The 11,247-nt window shown below is 35.3% G+C and overlaps 1 protein-coding gene across 1 annotated transcript in view; it reads left to right on the top strand.

The window, feature by feature from the left end:
• Positions 1-11,247, top strand: part of LOC133640897 (neuronal PAS domain-containing protein 3) — a 149,524-nt gene that overhangs the window by 53,286 nt on the left and 84,991 nt on the right. Inside the window, exon 7 of the mRNA XM_062034581.1 lies at positions 4,666-4,748. Coding sequence (XP_061890565.1) covers positions 4,666-4,748 — 83 coding nt within the window. The remainder of the gene's footprint in view (positions 1-4,665; positions 4,749-11,247) is intronic.

The raw sequence follows: 11,247 nt of genomic DNA, 5'->3' as shown, positions 1-11,247 counted from the left end.
CACACAGACACACACACACACACACACACACACACCTTATTAGCATGTGGCTAACACACACGTGTCATCATCTAGAGAAGGCACGATGGGGATAGTTTCGGTGTCGCCACTGGTCCTACAAAGAGGAGCGATATGAAGTTTGTTTACGAAAGATAAACATGGCAGCTACACCGCAGCTAAGCACGCAACAAATCCTCCACGCGACACCTCCGCTCCGGACAGGCTAACCTCCGAGGACAAAGCTACGAACAATGGGAGACCGGGCTTTCTGCTACGCCGCTCCCAGTCCGTGGAACACTCTCCCTGACCACCTGAGGGCACCACAGACTGTGGATGCGTTTAAAAAAGGCTTATAAACCCTTCTTTTTTTTTTTAAAAAAACCTTTTTTTTTTAGATATATGCATACTAGTTTTAGCTATTTGGCTGTTCTAGTTTTTTTATTTTTTTTATTTTTTATTACCTTTTTATTTTTTATTTTTTTTTATATATACAATGTAGCACTTTGAGGTTTTACAAATAAAATATATTATTATTATTATTATTATTATTATTATTAATAGCACGCAAGCTAGACGCGGGTAATAATCATATTGCAGTGTAAAACATGCCGTGTCAAAGTCTACAGGGCGTATTAGAAAGTTGTCCAGTAACAAACGTGTCCACATCATTTAAAAAAAAATAAAATAAAAATTGTCCTGTCCAGCAAATTATATTGTCGACGTGTCCGCATCATTGCTGCGTCACGGGCTTATCTTGGCAGGCCACTGTTGGCGGGCGTGGCTCAGGTGGTAGAGCAGCCCGACCAGAAAGCCGAGGGTAAAGTCCGAATCCCGCCGAGCCACCGCCGTCGTGTCCTCGGGCAAGACTCTGTCCCCCCCGGTGCCAGCCGCACTGGCGTAGTGGCGGATATCTCCGAGCCTAATTCCAAACTGCCATTCGGCTTTGGCGTGAATTGAAAAAGTTAACAAAACACAAAAAATGCGCGGGCGAATTGAAACATCGAATGTTTTTTCAGACATTAAATTTGGAGGGGAAATGTTCGGCTACAATAAAAACCTAAATATTACTCTTGTTGTAGAAATACGGCCGGTAAATGTGTCATGAGAACGACGTTCAGCATGGCGCTAAATTAGCAATTACCTTCATGGGCTTTTGAATGGACACAGCCGTGGCTTATCTCATGGGAATTAGCGTCGAGCTAATGCGTTTTGACAAGTGGAGCCTTACTTCTAGCGCTTTCATTCACTCAAAACATACTTTTGTTGTGTGCGTCCTCCTAATGCCAATGGGTAGCATGTATATGTCATATCCAATGTAAATTAGCATCGAGCTAATACATTTTTTTTAAAAGTAGAGCTTTATTTTTTAGCGTGTTCTATCACTCAAGATATTCTTTTGTCGTGTGCATCCTAGTTTCCATTACCAAGTTTGGAGGTGTTGAAATCATTACGAAGAATCCATAATGCTAATGTGTAGCATGTATATGGCATATCCAATTAAATAAATAAATAAATTAGCATCGAGCTAATGAATTTTGGAGCCTCACTCAACAGACTTTTATGGTCTGTTACTAAATTTGGAAGCGTTGAAAACGCCGCGAAAAATCGCTAATGCTAAAAGATAGCTTGTATATGGCATTTCCCATGTCAATTAGCATCAAGCTAATACATTTTTTTTTAAAAAGTAGAGCTTTTTTTAAGTGTGTTCTATCACTCAAGAAATTATTTTAGTGTGCATCCTAATTTCCATTACCAAGTTTGGAGGTGTTGAAATCATTACGAAGAATCCATAATGCTAATGTGTAGCATCAAGCTAATCCATTTTGAAAAATTGAGCCTCACTCAACAGACTTTTATTATGTGCATCCTAAATGTAGTTTATGTTACTAAATTTGGAGGCGTTGAAATCATTACGAAGCATCCATAATGCTAATGTGTAGCATGTATATGGCAAATCCAATGTAAATTAGCATCGAGATAATACATTTTTTTTAAAAGTAGAGCTTTATTTTTGAGCGTGTTCTATCACTCAAGATGTTCTTTTGTCGTGTGCATCCTAGTTTCCATTACCAAGTTTGGAGGTGTTGAAATCATTACGAAGAATCCATAATGCTAATGTGTAGCACGTATATGGCATATCCAATTAAATAGATAAATAAATTAGCATCGAGCTAATGCATTTTGAAAAATGGAGCCTCACTCAACAGACTTTTATGGTCTGTTACTAAATTTGGAAGCGTTGAAAACGCCGCGAAAAATCGCTAATGCTAAAATATAGCTTGTATATGGCATTTCCCATGTCAATTAGCATCAAGCTAATACATTTTTTTTTTAAAGTAGAGCTTTTTTTAAGTGTGTTCTATCACTCAAGATATTCTTTTAGTGTGTGCATCCTAATTTCCATTACCAAGTTTGGAGGTGTTGAAATCATGACGAAGAATCCATAATGCTAATGTGTAGCATCAAGCTAATGCATTTTGAAAATTGGAGCCTCACTCAACAGACTTTTATCGTGTGCATCCTAAATGTAGTTTATGTTACTAAATTTGGAGGCGTTGAAATCATTACAAAGAATCCATAATGCTATAGTGTAGAATGTGTATGGCATATCCAATGTAAATTAGCATCAGGCTAATGCATTTTTTAAAAAGTAGAGCTTTTTTTTGAGTGTGTTCTATCACTCAAGATGTTCTTTTAGTGTGTGCATCCTAATTCCCATTACCAAGTTTGGAGGTGTTGAAATCATTACGAAGAATCCATAATGCGAATGTGTAGCATCAAGCTAATGCATTTTGAAAAATGGAGCCTCACTCAACAGACTTTTATCATGTGCATCCTAAATGTAGTTTATGTTACTAAATTGGGAGACGTTAAAAACTCGACGAAAAAAATCGCTAATGCGAAAAGATAGCTTGTATATGGCATTTCCCATGTCAATTAGCATCGAGCTAATACATTTTTTTAAAAAGTGAGCTTTTTTAACTTTAACTTTTAGTGTGTGCATCCTAATTTCCATGACTAAGTTTGGAGGTGTTGAAATCATTACGAAGAATCCATAATGCTAATGTGTAGCATGTATATGGCATATCCTATGTAAATTAGCATTAAGCTAATGCATTTTGAAAAAATGGAACCTCACTCAACAGACTTTTATCATGTGCATCCTAAATGTAGTTTCTGTTACTAAATTTGGAGGTGTTGAAATCATTACGAAGAATCCATAATGCTAATGTGTAGCATGTATATGGCACATCCTATGTAAATTAGCATTAAGCTAATGCATTTTGAAAAAATGGAACCTCACTCAACAGACTTTTATCATGTGCATCCTAAATGTAGTTTCTGTTACTAAATTTGGAGGTGTTGAAAACGGCGCGAAAAAAATCGCTAATGCTAAAAGATAGCTTGTATATGGCATTTCCCATGTCAATTAGCATCGAGCTAATACATTTTTTAAAAAGTATAGCTTTTTTTAAGTGTGTTCTATCACTCAAGATATTCTTTTAGTGTGTGCATCCTAATTTCCATTACCAAGTTTGGAGGTGTTGAAATCATCACGAAGAATCCATAATGCTAATGTGTAGCATCAAGCCAATGCATTTTGAAAAATGGAGCCTCACTCAACATACTTTTATCGTGTGCATCCTAAATGTAGTTTCTCTTACTAAATTTGGAGGCGTTGAAATCATTACGAAGAATCCATAATGCTAATGTGTAGCATGTATATGGCATATCCAATGTAAATTAGCATCAAGCTAATGCATTTTTTTAAAAAGTAGAGCTTTTTTTTGAGTGTGTTCTATCACTCAAGATGTTCTTTTAGTGTGTGCATCCTAATTTCCATTACCAAGTTTGGAGGTGTTGAAATCATCACGAAGAATCCATAATGCTAATGTGTAGCATCAAGCTAATGCATTTTGAAAAATGGAGCCTCACTCAAGAGACTTTTATCGTTTGCATCCTAAATGTAGTTTATGTTACTACATTTGGAGGCATTGAAGACGCTGCGAAAAAAATCGCTAATGCTAAAAGATAGCTTGTATATGGCATTTCCCATGTCAATTAGCATCAAGCTAATACTTTTTTTTTTTTAAGTGAGTTTTTTTAACTTTAACTTTTAGTGTGTGCATCCCAATTTCCATCACTAAGTTTGGAGGTGTTGAAATCATTACGAAGAATCCATAATGCTAATGTGTAGCATGTATATGGCACATCCTATGTAAATTAGCATCGAGCTAATGCATTTTGAAAAGTGTTGCATCATGGGACTTGTAGTAGAATGTCAAATGTTAGCACGATTAGCATGACGCTAACCTCACCGGTTCCTCTTGTCCTGTGCAATGTGTGTTCGTCAAGCCAGGCTGGCTCAACGTGTGTGTGTGTGTGTGTGTGTGTGTGTGTGTGTGTGTGTGTGTGTGTGTGTGTGTGTGTGTGTGTGTGTGTGTGTGTGTGTGTGTGTGTGTGTGTGTGTGTGTGTGTGTGTGTGTGTGTGTGTGTGTGTGTGTGTGTGTGTGAGGCTTTGCTTGTTTCAATGTGTCTGAGTCTCACCAGTCTTCTTCTGTCCTGTCTTGTGTTTTCTCTCTCCTCCTGTGTGTGTGTGTTTGTGTGTTTGTGTGTGTGTGCACGTTTGTGTGTACGTGTGTGTGTGTGTGTGTGTGTGTGTAGCTATCGGCAACCAACGGAGGCGGAGTCCCAGCATCGTCGCCTCGGAGATCTTTGAGCCTCACCTGGGCAGCCACATCTTACAGGTAAGCATCAAGTGTCCTTAAGCTCCGCCCACTGCACCCCTCCCCCTTGTTTACATATGCAAATTGTATGATGATGATGTCATTTTGACCACGCCCCCAGGGCCACAAATATATTGGCAATCCGGAGTAGTGGTACGGCAATGTAGTAGTATTGAAGTACTACAGTAATATTTACTGTAGTATTACAGCAATGCAGTATTATTGAAGTACTGCAGCATTATTAAAATAGTATTGTAGTATTACAGCAATGCAGTATTATTGACCTACTACAGTATTATTAAAGTAGTACTGTAGCATGACAGAAATGCAGTAGTATTTACTAGTACAGTCATATCAAAGTACTCCAATGTCATTAAACGAGTACTGTAGTATTACACAAATTCAGTAGTATTGAAGTACTACAGTATTATTAAAGTAGTACTGTAGTATTTCAGCACTGCAGTAGTATTGTAGTACTGAAGTATTACAGCAATGCAGTAGTATTGAAGTACTACAGTATTATTAAAGTAGTACTGTAGTATTACACAAATTCAGTAGTATTGAAGTACTACAGTATTCTTAAAGTAGTACCGTAGTATTTCAGCACTGCAGTAGTATTGTAGTACTGCAGTATTACAGCAATGCAGTAGTATTGAAGTACTACAGTATTATTAAAGTAGTACTGTACTGTTACAGCAATGTAGTAGTATTTACTAGTACAGTAATATCAAAGTACTCCAATGTTATTAAAGGAGTACTGTAGTATTACACAAATGCAGTAGTATTGAAGTACTACAGTATTAGTAATGTAGTATTACAGCACTGCAGTAGTATAAAAGTACTACATTATTATTACAGTAGTACTGTAGTATTACAGCAATGTAGTACTATTTAATAGTGCAGTAATATCAAATTACTTCAATTGTATTAAATAAGTACTGTAGTATTACACAAATGCAGTAGTATTGAAGTACTACAGTATTAGTAATGTAGTATTACAGCACTGCAGTAGTATAAAACTACTACAGTATTATTAAAGTAGCAATGTAGTAGTATTTACTAGTGCAGTAATATCAAATTACTTCAATTGTATTAAATAAGTACTGTAGTATTACACAAATGCAGTAGTATAAAAGTACTACAGTATTATTAAATTAGTACTGTAGTATTACAGCAATGTAGTACTATTTACTAGTGCAGTAATATCAAATTAATTCAATTGTATTAAAGGAGTACTGTAGTATTACACAAATGCAGTAGTATTGAATTACTGCAGGATTATTAAAGTAGTACTGTAGTATTACAGCACTGCAGTAGTATTGAATTACTACAGTATTATTAAAGTAGTACTGTAGTATTACAGAATTGCATTAGTATTGAAGTACTGCCGTATTATTAAAGTAGTACTGTAGTATTACAGCAATACATTATTATTGAAGTACTGCAGCATTATTAAAATAGTATTGTAGTATTACAGCAATGCAGTATTATTGACCTACTACAGTATTATTAAAGTAGTACTGTAGCATGACAGAAATGCAGTAGTATTTACTAATACAGTCATATCAAAGTACTCCAATGTTATTAAAGGAGTACTGTAGTATTACACAAATTCAGTAGTATTGAAGTACTACAGTATTATTAAAGTAGTACTGTAGTATTTCAGCACTGCAGTAGTATTGTAGTACTGAAGTATTACCGCAATGCAGTAGTATTGAAGTACTACAGTATTATTAAAGTAGTACTGTAGTATTACACAAATTCAGTAGTATTGAATTACTGCAGGATTACTTAAGTACTACTGTAGTATTACAGCACTGCAGTAGTATTGAATTACTACAGTATTATTAAAGTAGTACTGTAGTATTACAGAATTGCATTAGTATTGAAGTACTGCCGTATTATTAAAGTAGTACTGTAGTATTACAGCAATACATTATTATTGAAGTACTGCAGCATTATTAAAATAGTATTGTAGTATTACAGCAATGCAGTATTATTGACCTACTACAGTATTATTAAAGTAGTACTGTAGCATGACAGAAATGTAGTAGTATTTACTAGTACAGTAATATCAAAGTACTCCAATGTCATTAAAGGAGTACTGTAGTATTACACAAATTCAGTAGTATTGAAGTACTACAGTATTATTAAAGTAGTACTGTACTGTTACAGCAATGCAGTAGTATTGACCTACTACAGTATTACTAAAGTAGTACTGTACTGTTACAGCAATGCAGTAGTATTTACTAGTACAAGAATATCAAAGTGATCCAATTGTATTAAAGGAGTACTGTAGTATTACACAAATGTAGTAGTATTGAAGTACTACAGTATTATTAAAGTAGTACTGTAGTACTACAGCAATGTAGTAGTATTTACTAGTACAGGAATATCAAAGTACACCAATTTTATTAAAGGAGTACTGTAGTATTACACAAATGCAGTAGTATTGAAGTACTACAGTATTATTAAAGTAGTAATGTAGTATTACAGCACTGCAGTTGTATTGAAGTACTACAGTATTATTAAAGTAGTACTGTAGCATTGCAGGAATGTAGTAGTATTTACTAGTGCAGTAATATCAAAGTACTCCAGTTTTATTAAAGGAGTACTATAGTATTACAGAAATGCAGTAGTATTGAAGTACTACAGTATTATTAAAGTAGCACGCAAGTATTACAGCACTGCAGTAGTATTAAAGTACTCCAGTATTTTTAATTAAAGTAGTACTGTAGTATTGCATTAGTATTGCAGTATTTCAGTACTATTTCAGTAGTATTGCAGTAGTATTGCCATAGTATTGTAGTACTTCATTAGTATTGTAGTATATCAGTAGTATTGTATTATCTCATTAGTATTGTAGTATTTCATTAGTATTGTAGTACCTCAGTAGTATTGTAGTTTTTCAGTAGTAATGCAGTAGTATTGTAGTATTTCAGTAGTATTGTAGCATTGCAGTAGTATTGTAGTATTGCAGTAGTATTGTAGTATTTCAGTAGTATTTTAGTATCTCGGTAGTATTGTAGTATTGTAGTATTGCAGTAGTATTGCAGTAGTATTGTAGTATTTCAGTAGTATTTTAGTATCTCAGTAGTATTGTAGTATTGTAGTAGTATTGTAGTATTGCAGTAGTATTGTAGTATTGCAGTAGTATTCTAGTATCTCAGTAGTATTGTAGTAGTATTGTAGTATATCGGTAGTATTGTAGTATATCAGTAGTATTGTAGTAGTATTGTAGTATCTCAGCAGTATTGTAGTAGTATTGTAGTATCTCAGTAGTATTGTAGTATCTCAGTAGTATTGTAGTATTGTAGTATATCGGTAGTATTGTAGTATATCAGTAGTGTTGTAGTAGTACTGTAGTATCTCAGCAGCATTGTAGTATTGTAGTAGTATTGTAGTATCTCAGTAGTATTGTAGTATCTCAGTAGTATTGTAGTAGTATTGTAGTATATCGGTAGTATTGTAGTATATCAGTAGTATTGTAGTAGTATTGTAGTATCTCAGTAGTATTGTAGTAGTATTGTAGTATCACAGTAGTATTGTAGTAGTATTGTAGTATTGCAGTAGTATTTTAGTATTTCAGTAGTGTAGTATCTCAGTAGTATTGTAGTATTGTAGTAGCATTGTAGTATATCAGTAGTATTGTAGTAGTATTGTAGTATCTCAGTAGCATTGTAGTATTGTAGTAGTATTGTAGTATCTCAGTAGTATTGTAGTAGTATTGTAGTATATCAGTGGTATTGTAGTAGTATTGTAGTAGTATTGTAGTATATCAGTAGTATTGTAGTAGTATTGTAGTATCTCAGTAGTATTTAGTAGTATTGCAGTAGTATTTTAGTATTTCAGTAGTATTGTAGTATCTCAGTAGTATTGTAGTATTGTAGTAGCATTGTAGTATATCAGTAGTATTGTAGTAGTATCGTAGTATTGTAGTAGTATTGTAGTATCTCAGTAGCATTGTAGTAGTATTGTAGTATATCAGTGGTATTGTAGTAATATTGTAGTAGTATTGCAGTATATCAGTAGTATTGTAGTATCTCAGTAGTATTGTAGTAGTATTGTAGTATCTCAGTAGTATTGTAGTATTGTAGTAGTATTGTAGTATTCAGTAGTATTTTAGTATTTCAGTAGTATTGTAGTGTCTCAGCAGTATTGTAGTATTGTAGTAGTATTGTAGTATTGCAGTAGTATTTTAGTATCTCAGTAGTATTGTATTATTGTAGTAGTATTGTAGTATCTCAGTAGTATTGTAGTATTGTAGTAGTATTGTAGTATATCAGTAGTATTGTAGTATTTTAGTAGTATTGCCGTAGTATTGTAGTATTGTAGTAGTATTGTAGTATATCAGTAGTATTGTAGAATTGCAGTAGTATTGTAGTATATCAGTAGTATTGTAGTATCTCAGTAGTATTGTAGTATTGCAGTAGTATTGTAGCATCTCAGCAGTATTGTAGTATTGCAGTAGTATTGTAGTATTTCAGTAGTATTGTAGTATGTCAGTAGTATTGCAGTAGTATTGTAGTATTGTAGTATCTCAGTAGTATTGTAGTAGTATTGTAGTATTGTAGTAGTATTGTAGTATTGTAGTATCTCAGTAGTATTGTAGTATTGTAGTAGTATTGTAGTATTGCCGTAGTATTGTAGTATCTCAGTAGTATTGTATTATTGTAGTAGTATTGTAGTATCTCAGTAGTATTGTAGTATTGTAGTAGTATTGTAGTATATCAGTAGTATTGTAGTATTTTAGTAGTATTGCCGTAGTATTGTAGTATTGTAGTAGTATTGTAGTATATCAGTAGTATTGTAGAATTGCAGTAGTATTGTAGTATATCAGTAGTATTGTAGTATCTCAGTAGTATTGTAGTATTGCAGTAGTATTGTAGCATCTCAGCAGTATTGTAGTATTGCAGTAGTATTGTAGTATTTCAGTAGTATTGTAGTATGTCAGTAGTATTGCAGTAGTATTGTAGTATTGTAGTATCTCAGTAGTATTGTAGTAGTATTGTAGTATTGTAGTAGTATTGTAGTATTGTAGTATCTCAGTAGTATTGTAGTATTGTAGTAGTATTGTAGTATTGCCGTAGTATTGTAGTATCTCAGTAGTATTGTATTATTGTAGTAGTATTGTAGTATCTCAGTAGTATTGTAGTATTGTAGTATCTCAGTAGTATTGTAGTAGTATTGTAGTATTGTAGTAGTATTGTAGTATTGTAGTATCTCAGTAGTATTGTAGTATTGTAGTAGTATTGTAGTATTGCCGTAGTATTGTAGTATCTCAGTAGTATTGTATTATTGTAGTAGTATTGTAGTATTTCAGTAGTATTGTAGTATCTCAGTAGTATTGTAGTAGTATTGTAGTATCTCAGTAGTATTGTAGTATTGTAGTAGTATTGTAGTATTGCAGTAGTATTGTAGTATCTCAGTAGTATTGTAGTAGTATTGTAGTATCTCAGTAGTATTGTAGTATTGTAGTAGTATTGTAGTATTGCAGTAGTATTGCAGGCATCACATGACACTGACCTCTGTCACATGACTTCCTCCTCCTCGTTGTTGTTGTTGCCGACATCCCATAATGCATCGCTTTCATCCTCTGAGAGTCGCCATGGCAACCTCAGCAGGTGGACGCTGCTGATCGATGCTCAGGTGACATTGGAAGTGTGTGTGTGTGTGTGTGTGTGTGTGTGTGTGTGTGTGTGTGTGTGTGTGTGTGTGTGTGTGTGTGTGTGTGTGTGTGTGTGTGATTGTGTGTGAGTGTGTGTGTGTGATTGTGTGTGTGTGTGTGTGTGTGTGTGTGTGTGTGTGTGTGTGTGTGTGTGTGTGTGTGTGAGTGTGTGTGTGTGTGTCTGTGTGTGTGTGTGTGTGTGTGTGTGTGTGTGATTGTGTGTGTGTGTGTGTGTGTGTGTGTGTCGTGTGTGTGATTGTGTGTGTGTGTGTGTGTGTGTGTGTGTGTGTGTGAGTGTGTGTGTGTGTGTGTGTGTGTGTGTCTGTGTGTGTGTGTGTGTGTGTGTGATTGTGTGTGTGTGTGATTGTGTGTGTGTGTGTGTGTGAGTGTGTGTGTGTGTGTGTGTGTGTGTGTCTGTGTGTGTGTGTGTGTGTGTGTGATTGTGTGTGTGTGTGATTGTGTGTGTGTGTGTGTGTGTGTGTGTCGTGTGTGTGATTGTGTGTGTGTGTGTGTGTGTGTGATTGTGTGTGTGTGTGTGATTGTGTGTGTGTGTGTGTGTCTGTGTGTCTGTGTGTGTGTGTGTGTGTGTGTGTGTGTGTGTGTGTGTGTGTGTGTGTGTGTGTGCTGAGTTATGTGTTTAGTGTCAGCGCACTACTTGAGGGTCTCAGGTGTGTGTGTGTGGGGGGGAAGGGGGGGGGTGTGTGTGTGTCATGTGACAGTGGCGAGGTGCTGACCCCGCGGGCGCCGTCGTTGGCGAACAGATGTAAGGCGTCACGCGTTGTCACGGCGATGGAGGGGGAAATTGAAGACGACAGCGACGACACCACTTCCTGTCAAGCTGCCAATCAGAGA

The sequence above is a fragment of the Entelurus aequoreus genome, linkage group LG23, assembly GCF_033978785.1.
Source record: "Entelurus aequoreus isolate RoL-2023_Sb linkage group LG23, RoL_Eaeq_v1.1, whole genome shotgun sequence".
NCBI lineage: Eukaryota > Metazoa > Chordata > Actinopteri > Syngnathiformes > Syngnathidae > Entelurus > Entelurus aequoreus.
This window is presented reverse-complemented; position numbering and strand designations above follow the sequence as displayed.